Genomic DNA, 19953 nt, shown 5'->3' with positions numbered 1-19953 from the left:
GCTTGACAAGGGAATTAGACTTAGAGGCGATGACAGCTGTGACGCCATAGCCTGACCGTGCATAATAACTATCCTCCTTATGGAAATGCCAAACAAGATGGCCTCTTTAAGAAGACAAGATGCAAGGTAAACAACTCGACTCCTTTATTACAATTCCTTTTTTTGTGTCTTACATAGCCTACTGAAAAAAAATGGGGAAAAAATGCTGGCCTGTGGTTGTTTGACACGCGGATGAAGCTGCTGGTGGAAGTAGGCCTACATGTATGTGGGTTTGGTGAATGAGTAATGCTATTGGTAATGCAAACACAATTTGTCAACAATCATGTGGCGGCCATCTTGTTGGTCTTGTCTCCAGACACAGAGCCAATACAAGCGCGCGTAATATCCCAGATTTGTGCCAGTCTTTATTTTTTCCTTACTGGTATTATGGAATAAGTTATCATCAGCAGACGAAAACAGCCGTACCAATTTAAGAACATTGGTGTTATACTGCGGAAACACTGAACACTTTCAGCCATAACATTTGACGCACGAGTAGATAATTTCTTATATAAAAATAATATAGAAACTTGGTGTAGCAAGGAGAACATTCAGGTAATAAATTATGGTTACGAGGAGTTTCTATATATGAAGATGGAGGTAGGGAATCTATGGCCCCAAACTCGGAAACGCCTTTCTATTTTAGCAGTAGGAAAAGTCACCAAGCTTGTCTTAAGGTCCTTATAAAACATTGAACAACCTTTCTCCAATTTTTCACTATCAAAAAACATGGGTTAAAAATCGCGTCACAATGACTGTGGTCCAAGCCTAGACCTACCTAGAGTAACAGAGTCTGAGAGTTCGCATGTGTTCAAGCAACTTCTTAAAATTCTCAAAGTGACGAGCACAGATTTTGTGCTGTACCCAGGTCGATTTTAGTTGAGAAGAACGCGCCGACCTGCTTTAAGAATGGTGAGCAGCAGGCGTTTGATGGCTTCACACCCGCACATGTTTTATTCCATAGTCGGTAGTTATTATAAAGGCAGCGTTTTAAAGGGGTTTTGGAACCCCCCCCCAAAAAAAAAATCCCCGTATACGCCCTTTCCATTTTCCTTGCATGTCTTTCCTCCATATTTTGTGCATTACGAGAATGCTCTGACAAATTTCGATCTACTGTTGGGCTTGCATTTTGGAAGACTTGATTTCTGAAATTTGCAGGAGGTGGTTGCATGTCTCAATATTATTGTCGTAACAGGCCCAACGGTTTACCGTGAGCTAGAGAGGGGACTGGAGCGGAGCCACACTGGGCCATGGTGGAACTAAACCGGCCCGCTCCCGCGATATTCCTCTCCGATAAACCGCCAATTCCATCCCACGAAATCGCCGGGGTAAAACCCACAGGTATAGTGACGCGCATTGTGTATAATGGCGATCGACTGTCAAGATCTGTGGATAAAAAACTTTATCTTGACTTGCCCCTGGCGTTGCTGGAAAATTTCCCCTCTCTTTACGCGTTTCAATGGGCCGTGGGGGCCGGGGACGTATCTGGACCGTAATACGAACGACAATGCCCGTGCACTCTGCGGCCTGATACAGGCTCCGCTGAGAGAGGTATTCCGTGAAATAAAGGGATAGAGATCGGAAAGAATAGACACGCTTGTAAAGGAGTGTATAGGGCGGACTATCATGCCTCCTCGTCCGCCTACTAGATCTAGCCTGGAGTGCAGTTGCGTCAGATAATACTTTTTGCAACTCCTCCTGTGATATTATACAGGTCTCTCGATCTCATACGTCAGCCCCAGCCGGAACTTTCAATTTTTGTTTCGTGTCTTTTTTCCCTGGTGGTCGAAATCGATGCTGTGAACTCGACGAGGTGGGATTTTGCAACAGCTGTTTATAAGCAACAGTTTCACTTACAGTAGGCGATATGGATTCGTTTTCGCGAGACAAAAGGCCAAGATTGACTCCACACAAAAATAGTTGTACTGTATATGTCTCACCAATGTCTGTACTGTATATGTCTCACCAATGTCTGAAATACATGCTCTGTGGATTAACGAATTCAGATTCATGCAACAAGTCTGTCCTGGTCTCAGAATATTAAAGGTCTTCGCACTTCATCCATCTTACTATATGACTTCTTCCATGCTAACTGATGCTCTGCATCGCCATTAATTAATTTCGTCTGGGTCTCTACCACTATGTTTTCAGATCTTGTTTTTTAAACGTAAAAACTAACCAATACTGAGTCAAGTAAACATTTTTGGCTTCCACGGTAGTTCGCTGTGTGTGAACTGCAAGACTATAACTTCAAACTAACATCAATCCCCCCCCTCTCTCTCTCTCTCTCTTCTTCTTCTTCTTCTTACATTTCACTCTGTTAACGGCCACTCTGATTCGGTCTTCGAATATCGCTTACAAGTTATAATGTAACCGCTCTCAGGCTGAAAAGAATAATACGATGGCCTAAACTTAACAGTTAATTATGTCTCTTTCCACACTGGCACGTGCCTGCTATACGCCCACGCACAACCTACGACACCCTTGCAGTATATCAGTTTGTTGCCTCGGTCGTCGTCTCGTATGCGGGAATTAGCCATATAATACTCTGGATGTTTTATAGGAAACTTCTGTGATGTATGCAGGATGAATAAGATCTAATCTAGAAGTAGAAGTTTTCCCTTTGGAAAAAAGAGAAAGTTATTTAAATACACATCATACTTTGAATTTGGATTACAAAACAGTGGAGCAAATTGAAACAAATCCGAATCTGCAAACTTCATCAAATTTTGAAATTAAATTATCAAGATTTAAATCTTCAATTTCAATACTGTGACTACACAAGGATATCAATATTCCTCCAAAATGGTCCACCAAAGGCCTACGTAAGTGGAACCGTGAATATAGGCATGAGACAGTAAACCGATCTTGCTAACCATGGAGTATAAACAAACAGTGCGTCGATATAAAGGAAACTATTTGGGAACACACATTACTTTTAAGAAACCGTCAGAACTCTGCCATCGAACTATCATGCTTTGAATTACCCGTTCCCGGTTTAATTTTCATCATTAATTACATTTATCACATTACAAGAACACCATCCAGCCACAGGGAGCCTTGAATATTTTCAGAATTAACCAGAGTGACCGGCTATGCCGACCTATAAGCGAAACAATGACATTTCGAATGATTGCATTATGGATGATTTGTCTAATCACAATGCCGTACATTACACGTACGTCACACCATGAAGCTCCTAGGGAATTAACAGGCATATGTAAAACATCTTAACGAGTTTGTCGTTTACTCAAGTCGATGGGCTTCAATGATTCTATCAGCATAATAATTAAATGTTAATTGGAAACAAGGAAACATTTAATGTCCATTGGCCGATGATGGACAATTTCAGGCCAACGTAGTGCATAATTATGTAATAGTGTAGAGTAATGTTTGTACTGTACATGTATAGGCCTATGTATGTTGTTGCGACTATCTCATTCAAACTGAGCGCTTGAATGAAGGCAAGGCACCCTTTGGGAATGAATAAGGTCATCGCATCCTGACGTCACTGAGTCCCACGCGAGTTCACTTTAGTGCAGTTGCCCCCGGCGACTGTAGGCTGGCACAGCACACGTGCCAGCCACGCGCCCGATTGAACACCGTGCTGTGCACACACAAACACAAGGTTCACGCTGGATGGATGGGCCACTACACCGCAGAGAAATGCACAACAAATCAAGTACGAAAACTGGAGACGCGCGTGTGTGTAGTCCGTGGGCTTCATCGAGCTAGCTTGGTTGGCCGGCTATAGGCTGACCCGCAGATGCCCCCACTATGCCCTCCGGGTGCCTCTCTTCATCAGCCGCCGAGCGCGCGCTGGAAATAAACCCGGGACTTTAGATTTGTGTTTTGTTTCTCCGAACGATTTCGAGGATTTCCTCGAAATCGGACGGGGAGTGAGTTAAACGGCGAGAATTGCTCATGATTCGAGGATGAGTGCATTCCGTCTCAAGGTTGGCAGAGCCTCGCTCGCACGAACACCTTGCGCACGCGATACCGTAGGATATAACTGTGACACACCGCCTGGCTCAGAATTAATATGATTGAATCTCCGGCTCCAAGATTGAGATTCATTCCTGGAAAGTCGGAAGCCATGGTGGATGAATAATAAGAGTTCAATGTCAGGCTATGGGCTACGCCAACAAAAGAGGGTGCGTTAATTTTTACCACTTTTGAAAGCCCCGTGGACGGGCACGCGCGATGTACGTGCGCGAAATACGCACGACTTCCTGAACTGTGCCAAAGCAATCTCCCAGACTAATCCCCGCCCCAATAACTTTGGATCATTCGGAATACGCAGTGGACGGACCGGGAACCAGTTTAGGTCTCCCCCAACTCTCCTTTTCTGCCCGGTGAAGGGGTACATGTGCACGGGAGCCCATAGAAGAATGGTCTGACCCCACACCCTCTGCTTGAGTTGACACTGGTGGGACGTTACCCAATGGAAATGGCTTCCCAATTTGGTGGACGACATCTGGCACGCGCGGCGTGGCTCGCGCCTGTGGTGTGCGCATGTACTGTTTGAGCTGGGATCGTGACGTCACGCATGATTAAAGTGAATTTCCACCCGTCCATACAATCACATTAATGTTTATCTTTGTTTATGGGGCTATCATTAAATGTTGAGTTCATTGTGTTGCACACATGGTGAGATCAAAACTCCTCTTCTTCCCCTGAAATGACATGCACAGAGATGGTATACTTTTCCCACATTACCACAAAAAAAAGGTTTACAAATTTGTCACTATATGAAAACCGGGAATGACACATAATTTTTGCAGGGTGCTCACATTTGGTGCTCACAGCCTTGCAAGTCCTAAATCGCAACATTCTGAGCTCCAATCTCGTTGAGATGACGTCCCAGGGGCCTGTTTGTAAATTGAAACTTCAAAACTATTTGTGTTCGCGACATGTATGCGAGTTGTAACAACGTGTAGTTGATTTAAGCAAACTTGGCTGGGACTGTTTATTGTTTTCTTTTGGGGGATAGCCGAATTCATCACATCCTTCCCAGTTTTGTTGCTTACTGTCTTGTAACCGTGGTGATTTTATTTGCATGAACGCCTGATAGTATTGGTGATTTTTTTTTAAATCAAAGTTTAACACACTACCATAAAACAATGCCCATGTCTTTAATGATGGGGTCCAATGTGCATCCTAATTTTCCAGTGGAGTCATAAATTTCCAAACTACAAATAACAAACTATTGTCAGAGATTGTATTAGGCCTAACTTTGGCGAAGCACGAAGATAATTTTCCAAAGTCCATTGCTTTAAGAGGCAGGCAAATTCGAAGGGAATAAGCCGATTGTGGGAGTATAAACAGCCATTCGTCCGTACTTAATAGTACAGTACATAAAAAAAGTAAATCAGTACTAATATAATCCGTTATTGTTACGAATTGAGTTCCTCAATATATTTTCACAATTTCTTCTGTACTCAAATAATTTGCTGAATTACTCTCTAAATAAATATATAGTGTATTTCCCACTTGGATCAAAAGTTATGCACAACTGGATACAATAATCTTGAGGTATTGCCATACCAAGCACAGCGAAACACATCATGATTCAGCAAAGGAAATACGAGGATATGTACAGGGTGGATCATAAAAAACAAAACCGAGATATTATTGCTAATTAGACAGAAGTAGGGCACATGTGAATCAAAGGGAGATATCCTCTATTAGGGTTGAATCTCCTCTTTAAAAAAAATGACATCCTGATCATGTCCTTACATTCACGGTTGACTGAGCAGTGACCAATTTTATGAAAGGGTCCATTCTACAGAGAATTTCGCCACTTTTCATTGTGAAATCTCTCTTTTTTTCCACCTGCCTTGATTGGCAACCATAGCCTTTCACTCTGTGACATAAATGACACCCCAAAAACCATAATTGAAAAGTGGCGCAATTCTCTAAATAGACCCTTTCATAAAATTGGTCACTGCTCAGTCAACCGTGAATGTAATGACATGATCAGGGTATCACTTTAAAGACTGAGGAGATTTAACCCTTACAGAGGATATCTCCCTTTGATTCACATGTGCCTTACTTCTGTTCCAATTAGCAATAATATCTCGGTTTCGGTTGTTTTTTTATCCAACCTGTATAGCAGACATCCAATGAAAAAGAAAAGAAAGAAAGGTGTTGATGGACTTTGGATGAATTGGCCAAACCAGTTGGTAGTTCGTACAATGCCCGTATGAAACAAATCACTATTAATTGGGTACATGTATAGCGAGTGAACCATTTTATGTAAATTTTAAAGGGAACTCATTCAAATAATAGCTGCATGACGGTACATTCAAGGGTTAAACAGAACCCTTATGAACTGTATGTTCATTGAGGTAATTAGATAAAATATGCACAGCCCGATATCCAGTATATTTGCTGTGTTAGTATTCATACTGCACGGTATAAATACGGGTGCACACAGTGCTTGCAACGTAGGGCGAAGCTCGCACCGCATTTTGTAAAAAAGCAATTAACAGGACATTATGAGGGCATCAGTAGACATGTGGGCTCCGGTGACCATGAACTCTTTGGAACTTGGTGACATTTTGTCAGTACAGGCGCTCCATAACCTCCGTCGAATTTCCAGATCGGGTGCTTTTCGCGGTTGCCCTGGAATTAATCAGCGAGCACACGCGTAGACACAAAAAGAAAAATGAAAACCGCATCGTTAGCGTCTTTGTGCTGGGGTTTTAAAAGTTTAACAGTCAGTTTTATGGTTTGCCCCTGTCACTTGCGGTATTAAAATGTAACAACGGAGAAGCTTGCTAGCGAGCGGAGCCACCTGCCTGGCTCCATCGGGCCAGGGCTCGCGTTCGCCCCGTCAGCTTGGTCTTCTTGGTGTGGCGGATGTCGAGGACTTTGCGGTCTCCAAGTCCACCACCGCAAGAACCAAAAAAGTTGACCAATTAGTGCAATTTATGGCTGTTCCCTTTGTGGGTAAGAATTACGAACTTAAGACAGATTACCTATACAGAGTTGGCCCACAGCCATATTATGCATAATTTATTCATTTCTCTCAGTGCTTCTTGGATTTTGGTTTGTCTGGAGTGTATGGCATTGTTTTGTTTTGCCGCATAATGATGTGAAATCAACTCCTTGGTTTGTTTTTAATCTTCAATCGACCGACGATAGATGGGCGATTATTTAACAGTTTTATCCACACGGTAGAGATTTCCTTTTCTGCATGCATACAGGCTAAAATAGATCTGTGTATTATGTTAAATTTAACTTGCTTCAAACTGACAATTTCTGCCTGATAAATATCATAGTGGTTGAAAATACTTTAAGCTTTGGTAGTCATTACGTGTTATCCGTCTTCTAAAGAGAAGCGATAAATTATTATAATATGCAACAAATGGTGTATAATTTGTCTCCGTATTTCTTGTCGTGCGCGCCTGTGCGACAAAGTTGTGTCTTAATAAATTTCGCAAATAATCATCTGTTGAATTCATGTATTATAAGAACACTTTCAATAAGACGCGAAGATGCATGACTAGCGTCTATAGTCAATGGCTCAATGTGCACACTTGTACTTACGCAGCTGCGATACATTCCATTTAGAAGTCTCAAATTGACATTGGTTGAGTTATATTCATTTCAGAGTGTTCGTATGTAACACCCTTGATTCAATGAACTTCAGGCTGACGCCTTTTGTTGTCTCGTGTAGTCTGTTGAAAGGGACGTTTCCTTTGGAAACGAAACTGTTAAGTTGACATTCGGCGAATGAACGATAATCTTCTATTTTGCACATGCCATACACACATACACTATTTGTATTGGTCAAAGGTTGCACGACAGTTTAGCGTTTTCGTGCAATATTTTGAGACTGCTATGCGGAATACTCATTCAGACATTCGTCCGCCAGGCTCGTTAAAAAAGGCATAACGTGTTGTTAATGGTTTTGCACAAATTATTAATACCTGTACATATATCTACAGTTAAGGGTTACAGACATTTCACTGATTGCAAATAAGACTTTCTGTTAATTTGATTCTTCATTCAATTTTGGCAAAAATCTAACTCAACCATTAGTCTTGATCATGAAGTTTTCTTAGTTGTGTGCGAAACACAAAGAGACACAGCCTAGTAAAATCCATAGTACATGTTCAGTCATTTGCGAAATATGAACATCAGAATTCATGTACTTGTTTTTATCGTACATTTAGTTACTATGCCTGACTAATAAACACAAACTTCCGATAGAATATCTCTTTTTATTATAATTAACATGTACAATATACATGTACGTTTGTGAAATATGGGGCCCTTTATAAAGTCCATAGAGTGAATTAATTGTATTCATCGCAGTGATGACCATTTAACTACATAATAATTAGGTCTTAGTTTAGCTTTGGTGGTAGAAGTGGTGCATTTGGGGTTTTTTTTTTGGGGGGGGGGGCAGGAGGAGAGACAGATAGAGTGGTTTCTTTTGAACTTTGAAGTCGGGATATTTACCAATTTCTCTATAGACATCTTACCACGTAGCCTTTGTTGAGCATGCACGAAAGGGCGGGTCAACCGTGCTTAATTTATAGGAGGGTTTTCACTTTGGCTAAGCCGACGGGTGAGTATTATACACAGTGAATAATACCGGGTTATTCAAACTCCATGGACGCTACTTGCTCGGGGCAATGTATTTGTGTGTGATCGATGTATGGTGCCAAAGGTTGTGATATATGGTCTGTCAGATATTGTTCATTTTATTTTTTCAACATGGCAGGTGTGATTCATCATGGACATTCGTTTCAACAATCTCCATTGTCTTGGACAAGGGGTTGCCTGACATTGGTGGGATGAACGATCACAACTCCGCATGGGTTTTCGTATTGCTCCCCCCCCCCCCGTTTTTTTCTTCACTTACAAAAATCAATGCGATGTTGACTAGTTCTGCAAGCATCAGCATATGTGTCTTGGACGCGGATATTTCCGCGGTAATGGTCAACTTTTTGTTGATGGGGGATCTCGGTTTTTTTCTGGATGGCAATGAAAAGTCCAGTTTGTCTTTTGACAAACAATAGAGGTAAGTAATATCACAACTGAAATCACTTTTATTTTCGTCATGTGGCTATAGCTGATCGATACACATGATATAATCCCATGTCCCTATATAAACAATTTCGTTTCAGTGGGTTATTTTTTATCAACAGAGAGTTCTTTTCCAACAGATTCAAAATCTAAATCAGATGATCTGTAAGCTTTACACTCCGTGACTTTGGCAAAACTGTTTCGCACACTTTCAGCACTAAAAACAACAGGAATCGGCTAAAATGGTGTATTTTCGTACAAACTCAAAACGTTCATGCCCTACTAGTGTGGGCCTACAGACAAAATTATAATTACTTAATTGACGATAATTGACAATGAACATATCATTCATTTTTATAGTATTTTATTTTAAATTGTGTACATGAAACTCCATGTATTTGCGTACAAAGTGCAGCCAGTATTATTTGGGTTATGTATCTCTATATAGTGCTCAGTATATACGATGAAAGCACAACAGAACATAAATGATTTTTAAATACATTCATCTGACTACGGTTCTCCTTGCATATTGCTTGATGTCGCTCATTAGAAAGCTGTGAACTTTCTATTCACACAAAATTAGTGGAGATTCCTTGGCAACTGAAATACATGAAAATGAAATACATTAGTGTTAAACTGCCAATACCCTGTACACCGTGTGCATTTCACTGCGTAATTACTTTTAAATGACTCTCCAATGTGTATAAGCAGCCATTACTTATTTAATTTAGCGTTTCGTCATTGGTGCAAGGGCCCTACTTTTAGTTCACGCGTATACAGTACCACTGACACTACAAGATGCAGGGGTACAGAATAATTGACATACACGCCGAGTGCATGCGGTCGACATAGCAACAAAATAAAGCAAGGTGTTTACCCCCATACCCTTCGCGAAAAAAATTTAAAAAAAAAAAAAAAAAACAGACAGACCAAACAAAACATTACTATAAGGCGAAATGTCATCAGTTTTGAAAATAAAACGTACAGATATGGCCCTAAGTATTGGTCTTTGGTTAGATTGACGTGTATGTAACATATCTGATTTCCACCATAGTCACCTTTCATGTTTGTGGTTTATAGGCCTACATGTAGTTGACCATGCAGCCAACTACTGAAGCCTTCTAGCTAGATTTTTTTCAGGAATGGTTCCCCATAAAAAAGGCATCCATACTAAATCGATTATTTACAGAATACTAGAGAAATATTGGTGAATGTCAAACTTGATTGTGCATTTACTGTTGCCGGATGATGCTTGTACACTGTTCCCCCCTATCCCGCGCAGTATGGGCCTGTATACCTGCGCATGTTAAACCATAACTAATCACGTAAAAGAATAAGCTTCTTTTCAAAACGACGTCAAGGCATACCTCATGCACGAACGCGCCAGACTATCAGTTCGTCCACGTGGTCAATGGCTTTTCGTTTAAAAATGCATCCATGTTTCGCTCAAAATGACAATGTTGTTTAGCGTTTATGGGGAACAACCGTTATATCACATCTTAGTTTGCCCATCTGTGTGCATTCGGTCTTGTTTTTCATGATTCCACATGTACATGCAAGTTGATTTCAAACAACTAACAAACAGCGAGATATTACGGTATCTCCTAGTCCTCTAAACTAAAACGTATGCGGCGTTGGATATTTGTTGTGTAAAGTTTGTGTTTTGTGAAAGCACTACTCATTTCAAAGAATTGGAAGAATCATGACAACATGATGACAGCAAAATTGACCTGAACGATCTAAGTTACGTGTGTACATACTAAAATTGGTATACGAATGAGTCTGTTGCTTGACTACAAAATTAGCGAGTATTAAGTACCAAGACGCTTTACGCGAAGTCGAAGCTTTGCATGTTCCATTCGCAGAGATGGACAAAGGGGCTCGCGTGGTATTTTTACGGTATGTTTACTGTGAAGATGTTTGACTAGCACCACACCCAATCATCTTGACGGGAATACAAACCATTTTCAAACGCGAAACAATTTACAAAATAAACGTCCATGTGAAATTGTATGCCTTATTCTCGTATTGAAACCAAACTGGCGTACCAAGTAAAATAAACATTGCCGCTGTACAATATTTTTGGGGGAATTTTCCATCAGATGATTTGGTATACTTATTGCATAAAGTAATATAAATTCCGAGAATATGTCATTCGGGGTTTATTTTTGGTATAGGCTAACAAAGACAAAAAGCCACTTAAAATATGTGAATTATTGACCGATATTTTGACTAAAATGTTTACGCAGTTAAGAACGGGTATTATGGTGCGATTCAAATGCAAAATCAAAATGTGTAGTCTTCAGTAAGCCTATATGCTGAAAACAATCTCGTGACACCCCATGAAATTCGGGTCATTTGTTTTGTATAATAAATCATCTCGAGAATTTGTATAATGTAATTTCTGAAGCACTTTCTTTGTGTTTTGGGGGCGATGAGAAGGAGGGTTTCTATAATAATGAAAAGGAAACAAAGACAGCAACAACTAGCACGGAAGGAACTCATTCCAGATACTTTATAAGTCTTTATGAGCACTGATAGTAGACTGCATCATCAGCAAGTTAACCCTTGCATCAATGATGTCATGAACCTATTTTGTTCCCGTGACATTCGTCAACCACAAGGCCTAAAAAATATGCAATTAAAGGAAAAGGAGTATTCTGGAAACATTATACGCTTAAACTGCGAAGGAGAGTTTCGGTAAGGAGTTCCACACTGAGATAAAGTACGAAAGAAAACTAGAACACAAAAAGGTACTCTCTCGTAGTGATGTTTTCATCGGTGTTGGAAGGTACATTTTCAAAAAAAAAATCTAAAACTTTAATACGGGGAGGAAATGTTGGGACACTAATTGGGGAAAGTGATATCGAGAAGACTGAATTAGGTCAGAAGTCAGTGTGAATGTTTGCACGTAAAGTAACAGTCAACTGTCAAATTTTGGGATGAGCTGTGTATCTGTGAGAAGCTCTTGAGACCGACTCTCAAGGAATTTTGCCAAAATTTGCAAATAAAAGCAATACTAAGCAGCTCCATGTGGGTCCTAGCTCTATGATAAACCGGTACCGTATAGAATCGAAGTAAACGGGGTAAAATCCCCCCCCCCCTCCCCACGTCTGGCAAAACATTATCATATCACATTCAGGGCGACACGTCAATACATTAATGATCCTTATCTTGACTGCACCTCCTGTATTTTATGTATACATTGTATATCGTCTGGAAGTAACAACTGATTGGAATGATTTTGGGGAAGCAGGACTGTAAAGAAAAGCCAAGTGAAGTCGCGTAATGATAGAGGCAGCGAATGAAGCCAATCGGATCATAGAAACTTATGGTATTGCCATGGGTATTGTTATTTCAATAGACCCTTTACACGGTGCGTCCGCACTGAGGGCAGTTCTTGTTTCTTAAATTCAGTGACAATGGAAGTAAAAACTCTACTCATGCATATCACAGAGGACCAAAGACCTGTCCTCAGATGGAAAGGGTCTATGGCACCTAGAACAGTATGAGGAAATATAGAACAGGCCTATATGAGGAAATATGCACCGTGACTCCTTGAGCACCAATATTGGTGGAGACGTGCGCTTTATAAATACGCATTATATTATTATTATTATTATTATTATTAAACTACTATACCTGTTAAAACTTGTCTGGAATTCGCGTAGGATAAATGTATACGTATATACGAATGTAAAGACTTGAATGGAATCCTAACATTTATGTTATCTAATGGCGCATTATCTGATGGGCTTCTTCAGAGAGAACGTAAAATACATGTTCAAAAGTGTCAAGATCACAATGGAAGGATTTGCTATATAAACTGGAAATGAAAGATGTGGAAATGAAAGATGAACTCACACGCGTTTTTGAGTCGTTTGCGGTGCCCCGGCAGCAGCACTTCGAGCTCGTGTAGCACGTCTGCCGTTAACTCCATGACGGAGACCTGGTGAAGGTTGGTGTAGTTGCTCCGGATAAAGTTGCCGAAGTAGTGGTCGATGCCGTTGTCTCGGAGCCATTGGAATACCTCAAACTCCTCCGAGGGTTGGTAGTGGGTGGCTGATGTGAAACAAGAGAGAACAGTAGACTCGTAAAGATAAGACAACAGTGTACGTACATTACGAGGGGTATAGTGTGGCACGTAAAGCATCGTCCATTTAAAGCATGATATGAGACCCAGACTCATTGAACGTGTATGCACAATCGAAGTGATGGAGTTGTTGCTGAATAGGTCATAAAAAAACTATTCCATTGCACTTATTTGGGGATAGCAAAAATTGGTCGCCGACTCCCTGTGTTGTAAGTTGCTTTTTGACTTTACTTGCAGGGTTGGGAATAAAAAATGATTGTAACAATGCACACCTTCCCATTGTTATGTTTATACTTTTTCCATTACATTTTGTGTCCCATGTCCATATTCGCCGAGTATAGGACGAATGATAACAGCGCCACCAAGTTGCAGTATATATAGGCCTATCTTCATGTCAAAATACCCCCAAATTGCCCCTTCTGTAATCCCACTATTCCCCCTCCCCTAAAACTATTGCCGATCTAACAAGAACATTCATATACGCACTGGTTTCCCATTTGCTCTAAGTGATTTCAAAATTGATTGTTTTTGTTTTAAACGAGATGATGGAGGTCTGCGAATCCCTTGTCTCGAACAGAGCACCACAGAAGCTATTTCTTTCTCTTTCCCATAACTATATGTGCAATTACAATTGATGGCATAAGGTACAGACGTCACTACCTTTTAGAGTTTGGCCAACTATACATGTATAACTAGTTAAAGAGCGAACTTCGACGAGGAACTATAGCTTAGAGGAGAGTGTATCTGACTATTGATCCAGCGATCTTGGTACGAATCCCCATGGGTACTTTTTTCCACATTTTATTCTGATTTTTTCTGTGTGTGTTCTAAACACATGTCTTTTGCATCCACTTAGAGAATTTAAGTTAGGTCCATTGCAATGTTCAAACTTGCGGCCTTTGAGACTTTCGAGATTTTTTTTTTAGCCAAGGGCGAGGGGATTCTCTTCATCAAGGTTATTATATTATGCCCGTGTTTACAAAGCTGTTATGTGCTTTTCTTTATGTCTCGAAAATGCCGAAGAATATCACTTCTGTTCACCACAAAATGATACCAAGAGATGACTGTTTAATGTTTTAGTCAAGGACAACAATAGGCCTATAGACAGACTTAGTGAAAAAAAGTATCCGATGCTGGGAAATTGTCATGCAATATGTGTTTAATTTTGGAAAATTGTTCATTGTTTTGCTCAGTTTTCACAAGTTTTTGTGACTTGTCCTTTACATATAAAGATCTTTGGGGGCTACACTTTTTCTGTTTGGAAGAGGGTGTACTTCTCCTTTAAGAACTCCCATCAGAACCGTCCCTAGATTTGTTTTTGAATATTCAATCAAAAAATCAAGTCTGTGCAATGGAACCGACGTATTGCGCATAATGTATCCGAATTACCCACGAACTACACGTTACGTATAGTCACGCACACTGACCCAGTGTAAATATAAAGCGTGACATTATGTAGGCCTATGGCGACCCTTCCGAGCACTGATTACTATGCAGACATTAGGCAAAAACAATTCAACCGGTTTATACAGTTTACATATACATTGAGCAGAGGAAAGGAACGAGGAAATGTGGCACAAAAAGGAAGGAAAGGGTGAAGTAACCAAATACTCAACACACATGTGGGGACAATATGGAAACACTACTTCTCTACCGGCTGATACAGGCAGAAATAACACTTGCAATAATTTGGAGTACATTTGGAACATAATGCGTATCAGGCTCAGCAAATTCATGGATTCGATACGAAATTCGTTCACCCGACTCTGTATTCCGCAGCCATCTTTGAAGTCTTGGCTTATTGATCAATTTAGCAATTAACCAAATGTTCAACTAACAAACCAACCAAGCAACCAAGCAACTAACAAACCGACCAACCGATCTTCTCCACATGGCCTGCAGTTGATAATGTAGTAAGCACATGCCTACAAAGACATTTTTTCTTTATTTGTGGTATTTTTGCAAACCGCCACTAGACATGTTTACAACTTCATTCTGAAACCAAAAAAAAACATGTACAATGTACGGTGCGAACATCTTCTGCATAGGCCTATGTGTAAATAATACCAAATAAAGTCAGCGGAGTGGGACCATAATCACGAGGGGGTTTTTTTTGGCGGCTCAAAAACAACGGGTGATTGGGTAAGCAAGATTGGTTGTAGTTTTATTATTGTTCTTTCTTTCGTTGGATTGTTTTTGCCTGGCCAGGACAGGAAGAGATTGCCCGCAGCTGTACGGCACGCGCTTGTCGTCAGCCGTGACTCCAAGCCCGCTACGCTGATGCCATGCCGCAACCAACAACGTATGAACGCACATTGGATGAGTCATACTATGGGTGCTGTATTGCCCTTACTGACTGGCTCCCCAACAACTCACTGTTTGTGCTATTGTGAGGAGGCCAGCTGAGCTCATCACTAACATAACGCCGCGCGTCCACCATCAAACCCCGAAGAACATTTCACCCGTGTAGTCCACGATGATCATGGCTAAATTCACGGACCGTCGTCGTTTAGACCCCGCCCCGTTCTTCTTTTTGGCCCATTCCTTAGCATCGCGCCTCCACTGTCCGTGTGCGCGTCCGCCAATAATTTTTATCCCGTCGCATCCTCTACCCGCAGTCCTCTTCCCTCGGATCGCATCAGCCAGACAGGGAATTACAAAGCGGTAAACGGTGAACTTTTCAACTCGTCCTGGGGAGGAGATGATGACGCGGCAAGTCTCTTCTCATTGGCCATGACTCGGGTCAATTCTCAACTGGCGAAAGCACATGGCATCCCTGTCCTCACTGTCTAGCCTTACGTGCCAATATACACTCATTAATTCAACCCAACTGTGTATAGCAGCCACTGTAAGCGCGTTTTCTCTCTGCAAGTTCACAGAAAATCGACCCAAAGAACAAACTGTCTGTTGTTTTTTCCCCAACTTATCAGATCTGGGGACTTTCCAACAACATGAATATAAATCTTTTCAGAGCGTAAATATCAGGGTACAAACTCAAAGTAAACAAGAATTGATGGCGAAAATGCCACTGAATTTACTTCTGAATTAAATCGGTACTGTTTAGCCATTTTCCCCACGAAACTTGTTTCAGAGAATCCAGATATGGGAAAGAAAGATAGAAAAAAAAGATACGAAAAGAAAAGAAAGGAACTAACAAAGCCTTGAAGTAATTATTTCCAAGAATTCCAGAGCCATCATTTACCACTCCAGTACACGTCAGAATAAATTAATCCTGATCATGTCCTACGTGCAATATCTGGTCACTGACCGGTCACGACTCGTGGAAAAAAAAACACATCGCATTTGAAGGCAAGTGGTCCCGATTACAAGTAGATTTTCATTAAATTATTGTTGTGAATTTTAAACTATTTCTTACTTTTTTTCTTTCGATATAACCTTTGAAAAATCTACTTTATTCTGCGAAAATCCCCGTTCTCATATTTAAGGCCTTTCTGAGCGAAAGAAAGGGGGAATGGTCGTGAGCCGTACAGCGCTCGCCGCTCACTGCCGGCTGAATGCAGTGGCGCGCTGCCTCGTATTTTTCAAGCCGTGCGCGTGCCCGCCTAATGCTTGATCGTTTTGGGAAAAATGCGCACGGTGCCTCGATTTTCGTGAAATAAAATGACATCGATTGCTTGACAAAACTTCAACCAAATGAAATAAATGTTGGCCGAGAATTTCACAAGGATCCTTCTTTGTATGCCACCAAGGTGTGGGTACCTTTTGGTTGACTTTTTACTCCCGAAAAAAATACGTTTTCGAAGGCAGAAAATCCAAAGCGACCTCAAAAAACTGGCGGTGAATATTGTGCGTAGTACAAGCAGTGACAAGCATTGTAGACCCCAAACAAGTTGCCCCTCCTTCGACAGAAAGAGACCGGCCCAGACCGCCAAGTCCTGCTGACAAAATTGACATGGATGGTTGTCTCCATTCAAGCTATATTACCAATTAAATTCGTTTTCATTTTAAAAAATTCGTTGGATAAACATTCAGAGTTACGTCTGCTATCCTTAGACTTGGCCATCAACTTCTGAGTTGGGAGGCGTTGACGCGAACTGGCCGAAACTCGGCGCGCAGCGTCCAAACTTCGATAAACTTTCGAGCTTCACAGAGAACACTTACCACACGACTCCCTTGCCCAAATTATGACACTGTGGCACATAACATCAAACTTTTACACCCTCTTTTGCCAGAAAACCCCTTGTTCTGGGTTGTGGTTTCGGAGCGAATGTTGGATGGCAACGCCAGCCCATAAAGAACGCTCTGTTCGCTCGATAGTAGCCGAGTCAGCTTGGGGTCAACGGTTCAACATTACACATTAGTTTATACGTCTGTGAAGCGCATGCATGGGACAAAATTCGATGTATTTCCCTATTCCGCAGCCAGAAAATTCACCTCCCCTCAACACATGACAAAGCTCACAGTGTATATGCCTACATTTTTGATTCCGTAATAAATGTACAAGGAAGGAATTTGTAAATTTTTATCCATCAACTGGCAACATGCATCTCCCTTTTTCATTTTTTCAATATGGCTGCCATTAAATTTCATGCTGACAAGCGCGTAAAAAAGGTAGACGTTGCAGATAGAGATTTGAGACGCGTGCCGGAGAAATTTATACTCTGAAAAATAGACCAGCTTCAAAGCAAAATAGTGAATCGCATCAGTGTGTTTAGGCTGGGGTCAATTGGCGAAATTTTTCCCCCAAAAAAGGGAAATGGCGCGCGTAAATTTGTGAGGGATGCAGACATGTGCTGACCAAGCGAGCACCATGGCTTACCCGGAGAAAAACGAACATGCGTGTGAGATGGGGTGGACATTTTCTGACTAACCTGCCTGGAGAATTGTCCCTCGATGCTCCTTGTCTGTGATGTTCATCGCGTCTAGATCGTCTTTATCCAGTGTACAGAAATCACTCTCCACATCATATCCTTTAATTTGGAATATATCAGCATATTGGTGTAACCCGAGGGGTCCTAGAAATTTGTTAATACCGATGTCGTTCATGGTTACCACACGGTGCCGGCTGAAAATGAAATGATGGCTTGTTGTGTTTTTTTTCCGCGATTGATGCCGACTCTGGAGTGAATCTTTGGCCGTCAGCTGATGTTTACTACAATTTTTTGGCAGATTGAATGGAGGTGGTATTGTCGCTCCACCCCTTGGTATGTCTTCTTTGCGACCCCATTGGCCGGGGGACTGTATCAGGTCCTTTTAACCGGCAACCGTCCCCATGACGTAATGCCCAGGTCTGCATGTGAACGCGGCTTGCCCCGACACGTCCATGTTTGATATTATGGTAAACAAATGATAAACTATTTATATATGCACGCACTTTAACCAATCACGGCCCGCAGACGGAGCACGTGATGGCCATTTGACCCCGTCTACGGTGGGCTTGTGAATGAAAGCACCAGCCACGTAGTACATACATGTTCGCTCCGATCCGCGATATGCTGCGTGTATTTGTGCACATGCCATACGCAATAGGCCTACATGTGTAAATGGTCCTCTCTGAAAACATGGCGCAAAGCAACTTGGCCGTTCCTCAGGCTCAGTGCATTAACGGAGCGGAATCTACGCAACGTGTGGCTCTGATTACCGGTATAACCGGTCAGGTTGGTAGCTAATCTGCATGGCTACTGTCATGCCAAAACACGAAGTGTAAAGATGTGTTGTTCTAGAGTAAAATTGTGTTAAAACCTATGCTAAAACTACACACCTTTCCCCTTCTGTCTCGACAGGTTGAACGTTACATTGCAAGTGCAGGCTTTGGTTAATCATTATGGGTTATAATAACGTCAGCGATGGAGATCTAGTATTATTTAGGTGTTCCCTTGGTCAATCTAGACCTACTCTTACCATGTTAAATACTACTCAGTTGTTAGCTAAGTAATAATCAGGCAAGGCACACGATGCAACACTTGTGTACAGTACCGTTGCCTATTCCGTATTCGTGTTGTTCTGTTGTCAAGTTCAGGTCGAGGGGTCATAAGGTGTTGGGCAGTTGTAAACAGTGTACATTGACCTAGCTAGCTTGATGCATGCAGTCACCGGGAATACGTGTACATGTACACTGTACATGTTCAAACTTGACGTTGCGTGCATGAACAGGCAAATCTGCAAGCTCAAAATTCATGCACTATCATTATCAATGCAATGCTAGGGGATATATAGCGGTTATAATCAATCAGTCATGACATGTCAGTCATTGTGAGAGTGATTAATATTCATGCAAAACAAGAGTCATAATTTTCTCAATGTCAGATTGTATAATTCTCAGTGAATTAGTTTTAAGTATTGTAACGTCGACATCATATTTTAGTATCAACTCTGTACATAAATCAGGTACACTGTAGTGTCGTTTTCCTAGTTCTGGATTTTTCCTAGTTCCGGATTGCTTCAAATAAAAACCTACCTCTTTTGAATTGGTCTCCAATACTATTTTTTCTGACGAAGTGCATTTTGAAAAGGAAAATGTAAGCTTCTTGAAACACAAAGATCTTTTCGATAAGTCTAGAAAAGGATTTTTGGCCAGATTTGCGACTTGCACTTTGACATGTTTTATCGTTTGTAGAAAATCACGGGAGCTGCGAATCGACGATAGATTTTCTCCTGTTTTTCTCCTCGGTACATCACTCCGATCATGTGATTTCTAATATTTTGTTCGTACTCTACAGTCGCATAAACTCTTGTATCGAATGTTTGTTGAATCAAAATACATTGTAGAGTCTCTAATATTTGAAAATTCGCCAACGAATGACCATATGTTTTTGCCT

General features: G+C 41.2%; 2 protein-coding genes across 3 annotated transcripts in view; one reads left to right on the top strand and one right to left on the bottom strand.

The window, feature by feature from the left end:
* Positions 1-6322: 6322 nt before the first annotated feature.
* On the bottom strand, positions 6323-18459 carry LOC119739034. The gene is made up of 3 exons (XM_038213872.1): positions 18007-18459; positions 12946-13143; positions 6323-6666 (listed from the first exon to the last, which is right to left on the bottom strand). Exons 1-3 carry the CDS (start codon positions 18179-18181, stop codon positions 6527-6529), a joined length of 513 nt encoding a protein of 170 aa, XP_038069800.1. The 5' UTR covers positions 18182-18459; the 3' UTR covers positions 6323-6526.
* A 136-nt stretch (positions 18460-18595) lies between these two features.
* The window catches only part of LOC119739033 (GDP-mannose 4,6 dehydratase-like), a 67486-nt gene continuing 66128 nt past the window's right edge, over positions 18596-19953 (top strand). The window contains exon 1 of one of the 2 annotated variants that reach the window (XM_038213871.1): positions 18596-18792. In XM_038213871.1, the coding sequence (XP_038069799.1) occupies positions 18679-18792 (114 nt within the window). In that variant the 5' untranslated portion in view covers positions 18596-18678. The remainder of the gene's footprint in view (positions 18793-19953) is intronic. The other variant, XM_038213870.1, reaches the window with a different exon arrangement.

The sequence above is a fragment of the Patiria miniata genome, unplaced genomic scaffold, assembly GCF_015706575.1.
Source record: "Patiria miniata isolate m_02_andy unplaced genomic scaffold, ASM1570657v1 HiC_scaffold_30, whole genome shotgun sequence".
In the NCBI taxonomy this organism is placed as follows: domain Eukaryota; kingdom Metazoa; phylum Echinodermata; class Asteroidea; order Valvatida; family Asterinidae; genus Patiria; species Patiria miniata.
The sequence above is the reverse complement of the archived record's forward strand: the minus strand, read 5'-3'. Positions and strand labels throughout refer to the sequence as shown.

Bases quoted from the DNA above. Each gene is read 5' to 3' on its own strand.
- LOC119739034 (XM_038213872.1), bottom strand. From the start codon at position 18,181: ATGAACGACATCGGTATTAACAAATTTCTAGGACCCCTCGGGTTACAC. The intron at 13,144-18,006 runs GTTAGTCAGAAA...GTTTCACATCAG, and splicing joins AGGGACAATTCTCCAGGCAG to CCACCCACTACCAACCCTCG. The intron at 6,667-12,945 runs GTGAGTTCATCT...GATTAATTCCAG, and splicing joins CAAACGACTCAAAAACGCGT to GGCAACCGCGAAAAGCACCC.